This window comes from Syngnathoides biaculeatus, chromosome 5 (genome assembly GCF_019802595.1).
Source record: "Syngnathoides biaculeatus isolate LvHL_M chromosome 5, ASM1980259v1, whole genome shotgun sequence".
Lineage (NCBI taxonomy): Eukaryota > Metazoa > Chordata > Actinopteri > Syngnathiformes > Syngnathidae > Syngnathoides > Syngnathoides biaculeatus.
In genome coordinates, this window is record NC_084644.1 from 30,166,465 (window position 1) to 30,186,422 (window position 19,958).

Below are 19,958 nucleotides of genomic sequence, written 5' to 3' on the forward strand. Positions count from 1 at the left end.
TTGCGTTCATAAAATGGCTGGAAAGTGCATCATTGAATGTGGCTCTCCTTTCCTATATTGGAGGCCTAACGTTGAATAAATACTGTGGTGTTTTGAGATACAAGTTTAATTTTTGTTTGTAGGACTGTACTGTCGTCTTCCATCCATCCATTTTCTGTACCACTTTATCCACGCAAGGGCCACCTGAATATAATTTGGAGTGTGTTTGCAAAAATAGAAATAGCACATTGTAACATTATTATTAATACAAACATACAGCAATGTCTCGATCAGACACTATTTAAAGGATTAAACTTTTTTCCCCAAATTATTTGCTTCAACTCAATGGACATTGCCCTATTCTTTTGCCTTTTATTTTTTTAATGTAAATATGTGGTTGAATTTCCCCTACCAATAAACTATTAATTAAAATATATTGCACTTGTAAAATTAAAAACCTTGTATTTCTTTTTTCTGTACTGTATATGAAAATTATTAGCTGTTTCAGAAGAAAAAAAAATGCAAATTTATGAAATTGCATCAGATTATTAAATTATATTCCCCCTCCTCGCCCCGACACACACACACCCACCCACACACACACAATACTTAGAATATAAACATGATTGCAGACAAATTATGGTTCATCCAGAAATCAGTAGCCCTCTCTCTTTAAACTCAGATGACAATATCAGCTTTACAGATGCCACATCTGCACTTTCAAATATTGTGGTATCAGACATAGTTAAAGTCATTTGTGCAACCTACTGGCACCTCAAACGGGGCTAAAAGGAGGAATCTATTTAAGGTAAGATGTTTATTTGTACCAACGTGCAATTAATTGGGGTTTGGCATCTTTCACTGTGGAGGGTTTTTTTTTTAAGTGTAAGTGAGCCAGACTACCTTGTACATTATTGCTGCTGGAACAGCTTTACAAAATCAGTGCTGCGTTAAAGGACATCGTGCTCTTCGTGATGGATGAATGCAGCCCGTGATTCGGCCCATCCATCCACCCTGGGGATGCATCGACGGTTGAGTTGGCGCGAGAAACAGAAACTGGTGAATGAGGCATTGCTAATTTAGTCTGAGCAGGAGTTGGGTTTAAATTGGGCGTCGGTCATGGAGCACCCTAACAGATTGCGGTTTTGCTGTGGCGTGGCCCAGCAGGGTGATGGCGCACACCAAAGCACACGATGGTTGGAGGCTACATCAAATACTGGCAAGTCACTAGAACCTGAAAACCGCGCAGAAATACACTCATTTAAAAATACATGGCGCATTTCTAAATGCTCTTTTATCATGCATTCGGCTATTCACGTGGATGGAATATAGAGTACCGTGAGGGGTAAGGCTTTAATTGGTGAGATTGTTTTTTATAACATCAAACAAGACTACTTTTTGTTTCGTCAAAAGTTAAAAAAAAAAAGTCACCAATTTGAGGTGTGGGGTTAACATACCAACGTGAAGTGCATCTTGGACAATTCATTAAGGGTATGGCTTACAAACGTGGTAAAAACAAGGGAGTTGGCCTCACTGTTCCAAAGCCTTTGGAAGGGAGTGCATCTTTTCTTCTTTTCTCTTATATTAAACAGTGATTTTTAAAAAGCCAGGTGTCACTTGGAGCTGTGGCCTCTAATCAAGTTGATGACAAGCAGAAATATATTTGGATTCAAGTGTACAATGGGGGAAACCTTTATTTTCACAAATGCTTTTCATAATATTAAATAAGAGTAAGAAAAACATTTCTGAGGGTGTTTAATCGTATTAATAGTTATCTATTTCTAAGCTGGAAATTTCTATGAGAGGTGGTGTCTTTATTCAAGTGAATTACATACAGAAATTAATTAGGGGTAAGTGGTTAAAAAAGGGGTGGCACGGTGGATCAGCTGGTAAAGCGTCGGCCTCACAGTTCTGAGGACCCGGGTTTGATCCCGGCTCTGCCTGTGCGGAGTTTGCATGTTCTCCCCGTGCCTGCGTGGGTTTCCTCCGGGCACTCTGGTTTCCGCCCACATCCCAAAAACATGCAACATTAATTGGACACTCTAAATTGCCCCTAGGCTTGATTGTGAGTGCGGCTCTTTGTCTCGATGCGCCCTGCGATTGGCTGCCAACCAGTTCAGGGTGTACCCCGCCTCCTGCCCATTGACAGCTGGGATAGGCTCCAGCATTCCCGCGACCCTCGTGAGGATAAGCGGCAAAGAAAATGGATGGATGGATGGTTAAAAAGGCACTTGTACAATAACCAGATCATAGTATGATGATCATTTTTTTCTTCCTGAGGAGAAAAATGAGTTTCAAATGCATTTGATAATATTAAATACCCCAAACAAAAACTATCTTAAAAAAAAAAATCTGGAAAATAGTGTCAGATGGTTTTTGTGATCCATACAGGGATTATGTAGGAGTAAGGTGTTACTAATTACAGTAGCATTTTCATATACAGTACCAACCTCAAATGCGAGGTTAAATAAGGCAATATTTGAGGGGCAACGTCTATGTATTCTAAACGACACACATAGTGATTAAGGTAAGGTGTCCCAAATCATCAATGCAGTAGTAAGTTATTTTTTAATAAGAGGGGGGAAAAAAGGTGTGGCATCTATTTTCTCATGTGAATGATGCACTGTGATTCAGTGGGAGTAAGGTGTTAGAAAAACATTATCATATTACATAATCATAGTCATAAATAAGTTACTTATTTCCTGAAGAAGGAAAAGTATTTATTGAAGTGGATGCCACCTCTGCCAATTATTTGGGGTAAGGGTGTCTTATTAGAACAGAGTATGTTTGACCTTTTTGTTGCATGCAATATCAATGAGGCAGTTCTGACATATGCAGTACTTGGCTATACAGTATTTGAAGGGATCCTCCCTCCATGCGCATATCTAGACGACTGCATTGCATGAGACAGAGACAGAGAGAGAGAGAGAGAGAGAGAGAGAGAGAGAGAGAGAGAGAGAGAGAGAGAGAGAAGAGAGAGAGAGAGCGCGAGAGAGAGACTGTGTTGTTGAGGGCCCCGTTGCAGCTATCTGTCCATAAAATGCTCAATAATGAATTAACACATCAATTAGGAGTCAGGATATTAATGTGGGAAACATTTACTGGCCCAATAATAAATAACGTCGATGTGCAGCTTCCTTGGCTTCCAGGTTTATTCGAGATGCAATTGTTGTTTTTGCGATACGAGTGCACTTCAGAAACATTCACACATTGGTTTTATCGCAATGGCAGGAAAACAGCAGATGGCGGCAGTAATGCACCATTAAGCTGATTTGCCAATTGTCAACAGACCCACAGAAGAAGAAGAAAAGGGAGGGACAATATAATAAGTATACAGTAATTGTGTGTCGTCACAGTTTTCGTGTTTGAAGGGAACGTGGGAGCAAATGTAATCACGTTGAGTTTTATCCTCGCCAATATTGTTGCGTGTGAGTTTTTTTGCCTCCTTTGAAAAACGGAATTGTGTATTTTAGCGGCGCTGTCCAATTATCCAAGTATACATCCTAAAAATTAATTTACAATAAGCCATTTAGAATATCTTTAACATTGAATAGAGTAGTAATGAGATGTTTATCCCTGAAAGGGGGAAATCTATTTGAGGTGTGGTGCCGATTTATTTCAGTGAATAAAATACACAATGGTTAATTTGTGGTTAGGTGTTTTTCAATGCAATAATGATCATAGTAAACATTTTTTCTTGGGAGGAAAGTATTTGAGGTGTGGTGTGTGTTTATTTAAGTGAATGTCACAAATACTCATTTACGGTCAGGTGTTATGAATTCATTTTTATAACTGATGTAGTAACGTTATATTGTCCTGAGGAGAAATACAATGTAGGAATGCAATTCATTTGGGGGGAAGGTGTTTCAAATACATTTTTATCATATTATTAATGGTGGTAATAAGATGGGGGGGGGTTCTAAAGGTGGAGAGGTTTATTTGAGGTGGAGCACTGGGACGCTCAAGTAGATGAACTGGGGGAGGGTCTTTATTGGAGCAGAATATTTTGGACTTTTTTGTTGTACGTAATGGTGACAATCCTGAAATATGGAGGTGCCTCTCTATGGCCTCGGCGAAAGTCTGCATCAGTACTAGTTGACTGCAGTGCACTAAGCAGCGATGAAGGGGACGCGTCGCGGCCACCTGTGCACATTTTAAGCATTTGCCCATTAAGACCACGAAACCGCTACCCACAGACCCGACATGGGAACCTTAAACTAGCGATCACGTGACGCACACCTGTAACCCGCGTCTCCTCGACTGATTCGCTCCATGGCGGAAACCGCGGAGGGGAGGGAAAGAAAAAGAAAAAAAACACGTTTCGTAGCCCACCGGAGCTGTCTGCGGCCGGGACGAAGCGAACAAACGACACCCGAAGGCCAAGAGGACGGCGGAACGTGAAGGATTCCAACGGAGACGTCGTCACATACTTCAAAAAGAAAAGAAAGGGGGGGTGGGGGGGGGGGGACGTCACTAACCTCCTTGGTGTCCACGACGCCTTTGACGTATTTCCCGAGCACCGTGTCCACCCAGAGGACGCCGGACAGCGCGGCCAGCCACAGCAGTCTAGCTCCGAGCCGCGCCTCCATCTTTCTCGCTCCCCGCCGAGGCTCGTCTGTGCCCGGGGCTCCCTCGGAGCTGGCGTTGGGGGCGGGAGAGCGTTGGGCGAACGAGAGAGAGCGAGCGAGAGAGAGAGAGAGAGGAGGGGGGGGGGGGGGGGGGGGTCAAGATCATGGAAGCGTGCGTGCGTGTGTGCATTTTCAATGCACCACGTGTTAGAAATGCCACTAGATTACTGTACCGTCCTTTTAAATGTTTCTGACGTCACCCACATTTTGTTTTTACCTTTTTAACTTTTTTTTTGCAGTGCTATTTATTGGCAGATCTGTTTCGCCCCGCCAAGGGAATGTAAGATTTCTACATTTTTTCTCTTAATCCTTTATCCTAACTTTTTCTGAATAGAAAACTTAAAAGAAATGAATCCGCATGTGTAGTTTTATCAAACAAAATAAATATTGCAGGATTATATTTTTCATTTTCAGTAAATGTGGCGATACAGTGGTACTAGAGGTGCAACCGCAAAACAACAACATGGAGTATCAAGTCGAATGACAACTATGTTGATAATCGATGACTAGTTTTGGAAAAAAAAATGTCCCAACTCAAATTTTATCCCTTTAAGAGGACATATCTGCTTTTACATCATTACATATTTTTTTCCTGACTTGTTAAAAATCAAAACATGAACTGAATCAATTAAACAAATGAGATTAATCCATCATTAAAATAATCACAAGTAGTAGCCCTAAGTGATACCTATTATTTTGTTCATAAAAAGCTTGCAACTCAATTCACCCCAATATCTTGTCAGTTTTCCCCATCAATATGCAATTTATCCATTCCAGCCACCCCTAAATGCTTTTTTGTTGTTGTTGTTGGATGTTTTTAATCAAGAAAAATAACACTGTCCAAAATGAAAACATAAAAGAACGTATAGAAATAAACTTGTTTTATGAAGTATTAGGGATCCTAGTATTTGGTTGTTGGGTGTGTGCCTTTAAGGGGTGTGGCCAATTAAGAGCCATCAGGAGATGGAGTCAGGCTGGCCAGTTAGTTCCTGTGTATGTGAGCGTCTTAGGTGCGAGATGTGGCCTTCAGCAGTTCTCGTGTGTGTTCCCATTTTCCGTTTCTGTGTTTTGACGGGTCATGTTCAATAAACGGCTAAAAGCGCATCAGCAATTACGCCTCCTCTTGCCCACGTGAGGGAAGGCATTACATCATTACATTAAATGGTTGCATTTTTTTTAAATCTTCATTTCACTTGAACAATGGCGTATCTGAAACTCGCTAATACCTCAAAGGTTGGTTTAAAAATTTGACTAGAGCGACAGTCCATTAGTCAAAATCTTGGAAGTTGAGGCACTCATAAACTAAGATATCACTGAATTACAAAATTTAAAAAACATAAAAATCTTTCAAATGAAAAAAAAAATACATTTTGACTTTTTAAAAAAAATCAGTGAGAACATGCAAACTGCACAGAGGCAAGGCTGATTTGAACCTGGAGCCTAACAACTGTGAGGCAGATTTGCTCGCGAGTGGTCCATTGTGGCAACATTACAAAATATAACTTTTGTTTTAATTGAAGATAAAATAAAATCTTCTTTTTCATTTGAAAAACAATGTTCGGAGTATTTGTATTCTGCACGGTCGTGCGACATACGATAGAAACATTGTCTATTTTGTGATATTTCTGATATTTGAAATGCAGTTTTGTTTTTCAGACAAAAACAGAGCAACACTTTTTGTGGGATTGCAACATTTATATTTATCTACTGCATGGCAATACAAGTGTTATTGGGGTTTTATCCAAAATACCCCCCCCCCAAAAAAAATGAAAAATTAATAATTGAGTTGCACATTTTTTTATTTGACCGGAACACGTGTTCAAAAGCAACAGTGCCCATTATGCTAAATTGTATTTACAATCGGGTTTTTAACAAAAATTATAGCTATGTTTTATGTTGCAGCATATGTATTTCAATACCGCATAACCACAGGACCTTTACAAGAGCACCAGTGTTAGGCTTGACCCTTCAGCTAGCCTGACTGTAGTACATTTACTTAAAAATGTATTCATATCATATCATGAACTCTTATCACTACTCCACCATTTCGAAAAATGATTGACAAATAACAGCTATTTCAGGCATTTAAAAAGTAAAATAATTCTTTTTAAAATATATAACTCAATAAGTACAAGCTTGGCATGCATACACAAATAATCAAAATCCATCTCAAAGTGTCTGAGCATCAACTGTATCTCCAATATAACCTTTTCTACCCCCTTCATTGACTTTTGCTCGACTGCAATGATACAAGACAAGTTCATGGTGGGATAGATTTTATTTTTGATAAAAATGAATAGACCATTTGTCTATGAACCCTGCAGAGAATTACATTTGACAAACAGTTTTTAGATACAAATATCTACATGAATCATACATAAGGTTAAAAATACATTCAACTTATTTTTATTTCTATTCACAGGTTTGCACTTGTGGTGTTTTCTTGACGGAAATACAGCATGGTTTCCGGTCCACGGCTTCTTTAACTACAGCTGATTAGCCTTTTTACAGCATGATGCTATTAAAAGTAAAGAGTGAACTAGCAACCACATTGACTGGAAAACAGTAAATATGGTCTCAGCATTTGAACTTGCAATCTTTGATTAAGAATTTAAAATTGATTGATGCACAACTGACGCAATTTTGGAGAATGTCTAGGACGCACTTTAGTTCAGCAGCTAACTTTGGTTTCAAAATTAATGAGTCCATCAGTCTTAATTCTTGACTGTTCTCTTTTAAAATATTTTCGTGTTTTAATTCAAGTTGTCACAGGTCAAGGACAACGTTCCTATCCAACATAAATCCTATCAACTGTAAATGGGAGCCGAACACATTCTGGCTCAAAATATGGATGTCAAACCCGTGTCATCAACAGGTCAAAACTTTCAACCAGTCTTCAAAAGTCGCCAGTCTCAAAGTCGGACACGAGTTTCCTCATGGCTGATCAGATTTTTCTCGTCGTGCACAAAGTTAAGTTCAACGGGGGTTGCATTTAATGATGCACCATGTCGTCATAACAGCTGTCGTGAAATAAAAGTGACTCAGCTGTTCCAGCATACTTTGACAGCACTAAATCCACAATGATAAAACAAAAGAAAACAAAAAAAAAGTATGAAAATGAGTGTTCATCACAAGACTGGAGTGGATGATGAGCAACTGCAATGACATGGACTATTAACATCATAACTAATAAGAACACATTTGCAAAATTGCTCACAAAAGAGGAAGGCCAGAAATACGAGACTGTTGTGAAGTTATCCGTAATATCTGAAACTCACTTGAAAGCAATTATCATTATCAAATGACTATATTATCATACGCTTCTGTCATCTAATTATCCGACCTTGGGATGTCATGATGCTGTGCGAAAAAAGTTTAAACAATATCACACCTCTGCTGGGCTCTCTGTGGAAAGAAATGTTCATACCCACCACTTAGAAAATTGAAGGGGGACATTATCAACTGATGACTCATCAAATGTTCATGTTTGGCCACATCTTAGACTGGGAACACCAGAAATGGCCATACAGGCGCGTGACGTTTAACACCAGAGACTCACTGCTCCTCCCCGCTTGTGTTGAAAGTGAATAAAAAGCAAGTAGATCATCAAGTAAACATAACACCAGGCAGTAGAACTGCCGTCAAAACGATCTAAAAGCAGCAAAATTCTGGGTTTGCATTGCAACGGGCAGAAAAGTGACGATTCTTCTGTTATGGTTCTATGCAGAGATTTTGGATCTCTCTTTAAAAATGGCTAAAAAAAACTTGCAAAGCTCCATGCGGTTTGAGCAGCGGATGATTAAAGTGCTAGTTTGGCCAATGTGACCGCTTGCACTTGATGCCACATTCAAGGCATCAGGGAAGGACGAACAAAATAATGGAGGCGTGTACTCAAGACTGTACTATAAACTAGAGCAAAAGTGCCACAAGAGCAAAGTTGTGCCCAACTTGCTCGAGAGGATGAGCTCAGCTGTCTTCCTACTCAACTGCGGCAGTTTTCTTCATCAATCTGACAGTAAAACGTTGCAGCAAATACTCAGCGCTAATCCACCAGTCGGAAAATCCCGCTCAGAGTCTACAGGGGAGGATTTTTGCACTTGAGGTAAATCCTTTTATCCACCTCCCTCCATCATTTTGGACATTGCTCTGGAGAAAAGTGCGGAAAACGCCACCCTGCGGTGGGCAAAATCAAATTTTTCAAATCTAGCCCTGTTGACGTAGAACACCCCTGAACAATCTTCGTCCTCAATTTTGTAATGTCCTTGAGTTGTGCTGAAAACCATTTGGGATTGGTGCCAGATCCTTCTCCAGAGACGGACACCAAAGTCTTGTACATACGAACATTGTAAAGTAAAACTTCAATAAAGTGGATCCCCAGTTATTGGCAGAGCTAATTTCCTGTGCAGACGGGCCAATGAAAAAGTTCCTTTCTAATCTTGTTGGGATGGAGTTTTTATGAATTTTGAGTTAGTGGAAGTTAGGAGAGTTTTGGCCACATGTGCATGTACACATGCACTCCTGGTGCATTTTTTAAAACTAAAATCTGGAGGCCATATATTTTTAAAGGTCCTCTTACAAGATGACTGTGAAATGACACATTGTTTTTCGGATCATAATTTGTGGTCTATCAACAATTCCCCACATATTTACAATTAGCTACTTAACTGTTTTAGGAGCCTATCCACCATTATTCACTGAAGAACACCTGTTGACTGTTTTTGGGCACAGGCTAAAATCCCATCTAATGACATCTTGATTCCAAGGAACTACACTATTTTGAAGTGAGTTGAGGAGGCTCATGTGATGCTTTGCCACTATCTTGTGGCATCTTGGTCCCAACGGACGATGTTGAAGTGAGTTGAGAAGCTTCATGTTGTGCTTTGTGGCATCTACAGGCACTGATCCACCTTTGTTTTTTGGTGGTTTGGGGGGGTTATCACTTGCTCGTTGGCTTAGTCCAATTACTGTAATGTTTATGCCTCCTCCTCCATTGGTCTCAGTAGACATTGATAGACTTAAAAAAAACGGTTACTTAACATGTACTAAGCATTCCACAAATGGTGGAATCAACGGCATAGAATTACAGATCAACATGACACAAAAACATCTGCTACAATGTACTCCATTACAGAGCAGATATGGATATGTAATAGAAATGGGTAAACAACGACAGCAATGATTGAAAAAAAAGTCCACCAGGAAAGAAATGTGTAGTGCAGCCTTTCGTTTGTGTCTGTTTTTCCGTTAATTGGATTTCAGGTGCAAGTCAACAGAGTTAGTGTCAACACAGTGAGTTGTATTGCCAGCGTAATGAAGAGGACAATGTGGCCCTATTAAGTGTGCTGTAGAGAGATTCTCCAAAGGACAATAGGGGCTGTTCAGATTGGAACGATACATCTGAGGAGCCTTATCTGAGAAGCCCGTCCAGGATTTCCACTCCAGAAATGATCAGAGATGCTGGAACACTCAGACACCTCATCTAAGCAGAATAGATCTGTGTTGCTGCATTGTATTTCCTTAAAATCTTTACACACCGTGTTACGGGTGCAAGAAAGTGTTTAGACAAGAACATCGTCGAGTTTTTAAAGCAGAGGGACGGCGGCTTCCTCTTTGTTGTCTTGACATCAGCTTGCCTAACTGTCTTTCCTAAGCCACGACACCCTCAACGTCATTTTGGGTGATAGTAACAAAGCCTTCCCCTTCGGACATTTTTGCCCCGAGTCCTCTGTCCAGCTCACCTCCGACAAATAGGGCAGCGGTGGCCTCGCCCCTGTCGGTCCGTTCCAGCTTGCGGTGCTTGCGCGGCTCAGGCGGCGGAGTCTCTTTTTGGGTGAAGACAGTGCGAATTCGCTCGGCGCACACGTTGGCCGCCTCCCTGGTCTCCCGGGAGAGCTGCGACAGGCTTAGGAAGCCGTGGGGGAGGTCATCCACCACGCACAGAGTGACGGGCTGTCCGACGGCCCGCAGGCGCTTGGCGAACATCACCGAGTCATCTAGCATGGGGTCCAGAGCACACGCCTGATGAGAGCAAATAAAACAAACGTGTCAGGCATCTCAATGAAGGGATGAGGAGAAAGAAGTCAAGCAGGCAGTTCTCCTCTGCACGAGCCATATTTGCCTTTCGCTGATTCACTTGAGGCATTTTGAAAATCGCTAACAACTAAAATTTGCTAAGGAGCTTACGTTGACATCAGTGGAAGCTCGTTTGTTGTACCTTCTGTGGACCACCTACAGTTTTCAATAGTGGTCGTGGTGAAGAAAATCCTATTGGTCAAATCTCAAGCTTAGGTCCAGGTAGTTTACACATGAGATACATTTCTATACATTATGAATAGGATTTAACACTGAATCTCAATATTATGATTATGTTAAGGTGTTTACGTGTCCGTTTTACAGTAAACTTCAAATAGTACTGACAAACTGTGAAGTGAGCCTGCTTTACCTATAGTTTATGAGAAAATCATATTACAGTGGTGCCTCGGTTCTCAAACACAATCCCTTCCAGAAGGCTGGTTGAAAACCATAATGTTCGAAAACCAAAGTACATTTTCCCATTACAATGAATGGAAAATGAAATAATGTGTTCCAAGCCTAGAAAAAAAAAAATATTTTTTTAGCTTTTCCTCATAATAAACTGCATAGCAGAAATACATGAAACTGCATAGTAGAAATACATGTATAGTTTAAATACTTTATATAATTAAATCATTTAAGAAATATATTTATCTTTTGGTTAAAATGTATGCTGTAGCCTAGTAGAGTATGCTAGGCTGGGAGTGCATTGCCGTATCTGTAGCGACTCGGCCCCCAGCCTTGTAAACCTTTATTGACAAAAGTGCAGAATAACTTAAAACAAGCAATCATGAGGGGGAAAAAAACAGACAAATTGTTTTTTTAAATGCACAGAAAGTACGTAACGTAAAAAAACAAAATTTACTTGTAACTCGAGGTAGGGTTAATGGCACAAAAGAAAAAAGCAATGCAAAACTCGCAGCCTCCCCATGGCGAACAACGGAGTGTATACCACTTCTTTTGCAGAAATTTTTGAACCATCCTCGACTTGCTTTGAATTCAAAGCCGTGAGGAACTAGATTGGGGTATTTTCTTCTTAAATCTGTATACAGATTTCTAGCTTTGGCGCAAATCCCTTCCTCGCAAACAGTATCCCCAGCTAACTGCTGCTCGTTCACAAAAATAAGAATCAACTTTTTGTTGTCCTCTAAGATCTGTGGCCTCTGCTTGGTCAACATGGTTGCTCCTTTAGCAACATTGCTTGCTTTGGTGCTGATAGTCGATTTCGCCATGCCATACTTCTTCGATAGCTCAGAAACACGCACACTAGATTCGCGCTCGCCTATCAAATCCTTCTTGAGTCGAGAGTTTTTTGCACCACTTTCCCTTTTTCAGCACCAGCAGTTCCACTTGCCTTCTTTAGAGCCATGATCAGGGGTTAATGTTGCTCAATTTGAAGAAAAAAGTACTGGGAAACGTACGCGAGCAGAGGAGTGTGTGAGTCAACTGATTCCGCCGCGCGCCAAGCGCGTGACGACATTTTTTTCCCGGGGGTGTGTTCGAAAGCACAATAAATTGTTGTGGGTCAGCTAGTCGGGGCGTTTGAATACCGATTTTCATTTGAATACCAAAGCAAAAAAAATCTTGAAATTTTTGTTCGAAAAACCGATTTGTACGAAAACCAAGACGTTTGAAAACCGAGATACCACTGTATATTGAAAGTTATAATGTCACAGTAAAACAGTACAGAAAAAAATTATACAGAAAAAAACAAAAAATTGTCAATGTTGAGAATAAAGTTGTAACGCGAGCAAATAGAAAAATGTTATGAGAAATAACTTCAGTCATGTTGGAAAAAACTGTATCATACAATATTAGACTGTCAGAATACTACAACAAAAAAAAATGGAAGATTGCTGCTTTCCAACTGTGTAATTTGTGCAAAATGCATCTTTGAATTGATTGAAGGGCTCAAGGAATCATTTAAAATAATTCAAATATCACTCTCTAAGGTAGGAACTGGAAACATGTCGCTAAGGATCTTGCAGACACATGCAGACAATGTAATAGCTACATTTGAATACATAAAGATTAGAGTGGCTAGGTTCCTCCGCTTTCTTATTCAAGCTCTTTAACATGCAGACAGTGAACGCAAATCATCCAACACATGTAGGCTTTGTGTGTCTAAGGGCCTTCTGGTGCTTACCACAATGTGCACGGGCGGCAGAGCCTTCAACATGCTGTCAGGGGCCAGAAGGGGCGAGCAGAAGGGGTCCTTGACGACCGGAGAACTGTGCAATTTCATCTCAGAAAGCTGCTCCGAACGCAGCGGCTCGAAGCCAAGCGGGAACTCTGAGCCATCCTCGCCACCAGGGGGCGCTATGGCCACCGAAGTCAGATCACTGTGCACAGATTTATGAGCGTCCATGGAGATGGAGAAGTGGACTTCTTCTGGCTGCATAAAGTGAAATGGTGTTAGAGTTCAATTAAATCGAGCACCCATTTTCCATTGTTAGAATAAAATAGTTTTAGAGAGGCAACACAGTGGGGCAGCTGTAGAGCGTTAGCCTCACAGTTCTGTGGAGCGGGGTTCAAATCCCGGCCCAGCCTGTGTGGAGTTTGCATGTTCTCCCCGTGCCTACGTGGGTAAGCTCCGGACACTCTGTTTTTCTCCCACATTCCAAAAAACACGCAACATTAATTAGAGACTTTAAATTGCCCCTAGGTGTGATTGTGAGTGTCTACATGTGCCCTGCGATTGGCTGGCAACCAGTTCAGGGTTGCTCCTGCCCAATGACATCTGGGATTGGCTCCAGCACTCCCGCGACCCTCGTGAGGATAAGTGGCTCAGAAAAAGGATGGATGGATGGATAGTTTTAGAGAACAAAGACATAATATTTTGAGAAAGAAGTCAAAATAGAGCAAGAGAAACCTTTGATACTCCCCCAAAATAATTGTAATGTTATTAATAAAAACAAAAAAAAGTAAATCTTCGAAAATTAAGAGGAAAGAATTTTACAAAAAAAAAGTCATGATATCAGAGTGAAGTGGCAGCATGATAAGAAAAGGTAGGATAGTAAGCAAATGAATAAATAGAAATATGTGGGGGAAAAATGTTTGAAAAAACAAATGAGAAAAAAATCCACTAAGAATAAAGTTGGCGTGATACAAGAAAAAAATCATGTTAGAATATCCATCAATCCATCCATTTTCAGAGCCGCTTAGCCTCACATGGCTTGTAGAAGTGCTGGAGCCAATCCCAGATGTCATTGGGCAGAAGGCAGAATACACCCTCAGTGAGGCCAACGCTGTACAGCGGCGCCACCGTGCCGCCACGTAAAAATAATTAAGATTTAATGTTACAAAACAAAGCTGTAATTGTAGGATTTAAAAAAAAAATAAGAAAAGAAGTTGTGAAATTTGCAGAAAAAAAGACCTCTGACAACAAAAATAGTGTAATGTTAGACTGTACAAGTTGTAAATGTATGAGTAAACATTTTCATAAATCATTGTTACAAGACAAAGAGGTGGACTATTACCACAGGAAATGTTAGAAGTGTAAAGAGATGATGTCACAAGAAAAATGAAATAATGTGGCATTTATCGTGTGGCGCTAATAAAGTGCTAATATTATGGGTTAAAAATCCCAATATTATGAAAGGAAAGTTGTGAAGTTATGAGAATAAAGTTGAAGGCTAGGAATAAAATATTAATATTTATAATAATGTTCTTTGAAGAATTTTGAATGCGATTCAACAGAAGTTGCATTGTTACAGTTTTAGAAAATCCCTGTTACAATAGAAAAGGTGCAACATTACCAGTAAAAAGGTCGAATGCGTAAAAAACAAAAGCATGTAAATAAAGTAAATTATGTTATGAGGAAAAAAGGGTGAAATGATCAACAAGTTGTAATATTTAAGATCATTTTAAATGGTTCCATGAAAAAAATCATGAAGATAAAAAAAAACGTGTAATGTTTGAAAAAACAAGAATATTTTCATTTTATAATTAAAAATGATTGTCAAGATAAATGAATGTTCAGTTATCAGAAAAAGTTAAAATGAAAATGATAAAAAAAATGACAATTTTAAGTCAGATTAAAGCCAAAATGATAAAGGAAAATTATTGGGTATGAAAACACTTTGAAAGAAATTGGCCATGTTCTGACAGTTGTGATTTGCTATGCACTTCTACACAAGATATGAAGCCTGACTACTAAAAACCTGCGGCCAGTTCAACCCAGCACCGCTTCATGAGTACAAGGGCCTTCTTTTGAAGAAAACCAAAAGGTGTGGAGCAAAACGAGTCTCAGAGTGACCTACAGTGCGTTTGCATAGAAGTGGAACACAGTGGGAGGTGGAATTATGAGCTCCCAAGTCCAGGCATGTCTGGCTCTTCCCAGATAATTTCCCGGCGTAGTCCTCAGAGGGCAGTGGCGAGTTCACATGGGGAGATGAGATAGACGCCTCGGACACACTCTTCCTCACCACTCCTAAGACGACAAAAAGACAAATTCAATTGCCAGTGCTTGAATTAATAATCAACTGTGGGGAGGAGTTGGCTAGTTAGGCGCTCGCTGGGGAAATTTATGGCGGCGTTAATGAGCCATTACTGTTAGCGGCCTTCTGTTGCAGTGGGGTGAATTGATATGAATGGATTTATAGCAGTGGAAGCAACAGGAAGCTCCTAAGTGGACCTAAGTAATCATTACGAACAAAAATAAATGCAGGCTCTTCCATCCACCCATCAATCTATCCATCCATCCATCCATCTTCTTAGCCTCTTATCCTCACAAGAGGAGGAGCAGGAGTGCTAGAGCCTATCCCTATCTTCGGGCAGGAGGCGGGGTACATCCTCAACTGGTTGCCTCCCAATCGGGGGGCATATAGAGACAGACAACAGTCGCTCTTACAATCACATCTAGGGGGAATTTAGATTGTCCAATTAATGTTGCATGTTTTTGGGATGCGGGAGGAAACCGGAGTGCCCGGAGAAAACCCTTGCAGGCACGGGAGAACATGCAAACCCCAGACTGGCAAGGCCGGGATTGAACCCTAGTCTTCAAAACTGTGAGGCCAACGCTGTACGGCTGCTCCACCCTGCCGCCATGCAGGCTCTTGTAACCTCTAAATGTAATAATGTAATAATGACAGATTTGTATCACAGAAAGCAGCCATTTTTAAGCCACATAACGCCCCCCCCCCACACAAATAATATATAGAGGTTTTTCTGTGCACTATGCTTTTTCCTCAGTAATTCTGGTTGCCCAAAAAAAAGTGGTGCCTTGAGATACAATTTTAATTTGCTTCAGGACCATGCTTGTATCTAAATTAAAACACGAATCACAAATCATCTTTCCCTATTTGAAATGAATGGAAATGCAACTAACCCAATTCAGTGTCTCCAAACAACAATTATTTTTTAAATTTTTCACACGAAAACTTGCCCTCAACAGTATTGTATATAGTGTACAATAAAAACATTAATAAAATTTGCAATTTACATAGCCAGCAAGCATAAAAAAATGCAAGCATAAAACAACTCTACGACAGTATTTTGTCCTTCCTTGTTGTCGTTCTGTTGGGCGGTTGGAAAACCAGCTTAAAGGTGCATGACCACCACCAACTGACAGTCTTTCCAATGTGAATTGATAGCGGCTGCATGCTGTGAAGCTTACTGGTAACAAAGTCGAGCAGTCTGAAGTGTAAACGCATCTCAAATATTTAGTCATAAATTAAGACGAGAACAAATGAGCCAAATGACAGCTTGGATCACTAAAAATGTTCAAGTCAAACTCATAGTATTTCCAAAACTTTTTTGCACGCAGCCAGAATTTTGCTTTTCTTTCTCTCGTTTTCATTTTGGGTACCATAAAATTATATTGAGGAAAAAAAGGACTGTGGAGTAGATGTGTCTGTAGAGGTGGGCGTGATCTACCATTGGCTACAGGACGAGAGATTGGCGTGGGGAGGGTTCTTGTGAGTTGTGTTGGGTGAGTTGGCTGTGACAGGTGTTCTATCAGAGTTTATTGCTATCCTCTTTTACTCTTGTAGAAGTGTTCCAGCGAGCAGTTACTGAGCTCGGTCAGACAAGGAGGACAACTTTGGCAGCTGGCTTGCATCCGATTCACGAGTGATGGAAGGGCAGCCTTCCCTCGGTTTGGGAAGACTTTTTGTTTTGCTATTCATTATGGTCTTTCTTTTTGCTGTGAAGAGTAAATGAAAGGCCGGTCTGCTGACATGTCTTGATGTCTGTCCTGAGTGAACCCACGGATGCAGCAAAACTATTCCAGTATCATTCTCATAATAGCCACTTCATATAACACACACTGCAAGGTGCTTCACACCCACACTTTTGCTTTTCTTTATATTTGTACATTTTGGGTAGAGGCTTCACCTACTATATTGCGTTTCATTGTTTGCATCCCTGCTATATTGTACTTTCTTTTTTAAGTGACACTTTTTATTGAAAACTAAAAATAAATATGAACACAAAAATATTTCTGCTCTCATTTTGCATGAGGTGAACTCAAAACATTAATAGATTTTCTTACTGCACAAAAGGGCTCTCTCTTAAATTTTGGTTGCAAATCTGTTTTCATCTATGTGAGTGAGCACTAATCTTCTTTTCTGAGATAATCCATCCACCTAACAGGTAGGGCAAATTAAAATGCTAGTTAGGCAGCATTATTGCAAAGGTGTGCCTTCCTGTCCACAATAAAATGGCTCTCTAAAATATGCAGGTTTGTCACATTTTCCACAAAATTTGCAAGATTTAAGGGACTGCACAGTTGGCATGCTGACTGCAGCAATGTCTACCAGAGCTGTTGTCTGTTGGTCAGCATCTTTATTATAATGCTCCTGCCTGTGGGAAAGGAGAGCCATCATCACCAATGCACTTTTTAACCATTTATTAAACACTGAGAAAAACATTCATGCAAAAGCTGATGTCAGCCAGTTTATGCACAGTCACTCATGCAAACATGTCAAAGTTATATAGGTCACCCCATGTGGCCTCGCCTCTTACAGCACATGCACGTACGCAGACTACAATACATACAGTACTTTTTGATACGTGTTATGCTTGCAATTTATTTTCTATGTTCAAATAGGTTTACAAGTTTGGATTAGAAAATGGCAGGGGCTTATGACTCTGACGGCGACAAAGAAAACCGTTTGGTCAGCTCTGAAGCACATTTTGGCCAATGTGAAGGTTGAATAAGCAACATCAGATGACATGCCTGTTCCTCAATGTTCCTCCTCTCTGGGTGACTGATTAAAATCAATTTTATACATCCCACCTTGCAATTTCCCCTATTCATCTCGGTTTTATCACGAAAGACTGCCATTAGACTAGCCAGGGGTCCCTGCTTTATAAACATCATCTTACCAGTGGCTTCTGGTTGCGGCTCTGCACCAGTCCCAGGCGGGTTGGCGGTTCTGTTGGAATCCAGTAGCGAGTGGATCCAGTTGGACGCGCCGTGCCTGAAGTCTCGAAGCAGCAGGGCTGTGTCTCTCTTCACCATGCTGAGTGTGCTCACCTTCTCCACCTGCTTCTCTGTGTGCGGCTCATTACCTGGTAGGGGTGCGATGGGGAAACAGGGGTGTGTGTTATATTCAGGAATTAATGAGGAACGCTAATAGAAGTCAATTATTTAAGAAAAAAACAATAATTACTTTTTTAAACATTTCTGTTCACTCCTTCATGAGCAATCCTCTTTGGGTTTATTTTTTAATGAATAAAAAGAGAGTTGAAGTCAAACTGGGGATGATACATTTTAGAGTGATTACAAGACACAAACGTAAATGGAATTTATGTTGATGCATTAAACTAATCGGCATCATAAAACCTTATGACAAGCAACATTTTTGTTTCTCAAGTGCCATATAAATCTTTAAAAAAGTTACCACTTCAAATATTAAAACTCTGGCCCTAGGATCCAGTTGAAGAAAAAAAACACATCAAAGTATTATGCTGTTATAGTGGTAATGAGCAGTTTTGTGTTTGCAGCAAACATACCTTTTCGAAATACAGTATGGCCCAAAAGTTCAACCTTAATTTCACTGGACCATTAAGACATCTCCCAAAGACAGGTGGGAAAATGTGTGTTATGGTCGGATGAAACCAAGTTTGAAAACATAGCGAGACAAAGGTGTCACCAGTAGAGTTCTGAGACAAAATCTCCAACAGAGGTAAAAGATTTACTCTGAAGTGATTTGCGACACTTTAGATTGGGTATTTTTTTTAAAGATAATAGACCATGGAGAGTGACTGACTAATAGTATCAATTTATGTTACCGTAAGCTAGTGGTAGACTAAGGCCCGTTCAGACTTGCATAAAAAAATTTCATTTTAGTGATCACCATAGGAACAGAACACCATCACAAACTGATGATACACTGTATTCAAATTCAGATCCAGATGACTCATTCTAAAATGAAAACACACAGTAAGACACGCACCTGCATACGCATTAAGACACCTGGAGAGGACGCTGAGCGGCAGCATGGGATCCATGAGGGTGAGCAGACGGGAAGGCGAGGCGTAGGCTGTCAGTAGCGTGGCCGGGTAGGCGGCCACAAGGCCGTCTGGCATGCGGACACCGTAGGCAGCGGCGCGCAGCGACGTGGTCACGCACAGGTTTCCCCCGGCACTGTCACCTGCCAGACACACTTTCTCCCCAGTCCACCCTGGATGAACAGAAAAATGAAATGAATGAAAAAGGTGGCAAAATGTTACGTTAATGGTACGCCTCGATATGGGCTTAAAAAAAAAACTTCTGGTTTCAGGGTTTTTTTTTTTTTTTTTTTTTTTTTTTACAAAAAGCAAATGACAATGACATTTTTCATAACATATGTATCATTCTGGGATTTGTCTGGGATTTCTCCTGACATGAAAAAAATAAAAGTTTTAAGAGCATGTTTTATTTTTTGGTTTTGTGTTTTTTTTCCCCACCAGCATTAACTTGCATCAACTTCCACAGATATCTGAAAACAAAATGGATGGGAGGGGGAAATAAATAAGTAAATATATATTCCCACCATATCAATAAATCACTGCTTTTGTTGTATGTATGTACGAGTATAAATGGGCACCACATCACCGATCCTGTGGGTGACTGTATTGCACTGGGCTCTTCTCTAATGGGTGAGTAGTATTATTTAATTATAGGTTTACTACACAGTATTTAACTTATTTGCATGTTTTAACAGTCATGTTAAAATGCTACTGAAAACATGTTTTCAATGAATACAGGTTTCATGATAGCAATAATTTGAGGAATTAATTGATTTTACATATTTCCTGTGGGAAAATGTTTTGTATAATTAAAATGGATGA

The 19,958-nt window shown here is 40.2% G+C and overlaps 2 protein-coding genes across 3 annotated transcripts in view; both read right to left on the bottom strand.

Moving 5' to 3' along the window:
• tmem145 (transmembrane protein 145) overlaps positions 1-4,656 on the bottom strand; it is a 45,104-nt gene extending 40,448 nt beyond the window's left edge. Inside the window, exon 1 of the mRNA XM_061820537.1 lies at positions 4,458-4,656. Coding sequence (XP_061676521.1) covers positions 4,458-4,568 — 111 coding nt within the window. The 5' untranslated portion in view covers positions 4,569-4,656. The remainder of the gene's footprint in view (positions 1-4,457) is intronic.
• Positions 4,657-6,870: 2,214 nt separating this feature from the next.
• Positions 6,871-19,958, bottom strand: part of lipeb (lipase, hormone-sensitive b) — a 40,265-nt gene continuing 27,177 nt past the window's right edge. For both annotated transcript variants that reach the window (XM_061819283.1, XM_061819284.1), the window contains exons 9-13: positions 19,082-19,309; positions 18,009-18,194; positions 14,942-15,111; positions 12,826-13,074; positions 6,871-10,625 (exon numbers count right to left, since the gene is read on the bottom strand). In XM_061819283.1, the coding sequence (XP_061675267.1) occupies positions 10,254-10,625; positions 12,826-13,074; positions 14,942-15,111; positions 18,009-18,194; positions 19,082-19,309 (1,205 nt within the window). In that variant the 3' untranslated portion in view covers positions 6,871-10,253. The remainder of the gene's footprint in view (positions 10,626-12,825; positions 13,075-14,941; positions 15,112-18,008; positions 18,195-19,081; positions 19,310-19,958) is intronic.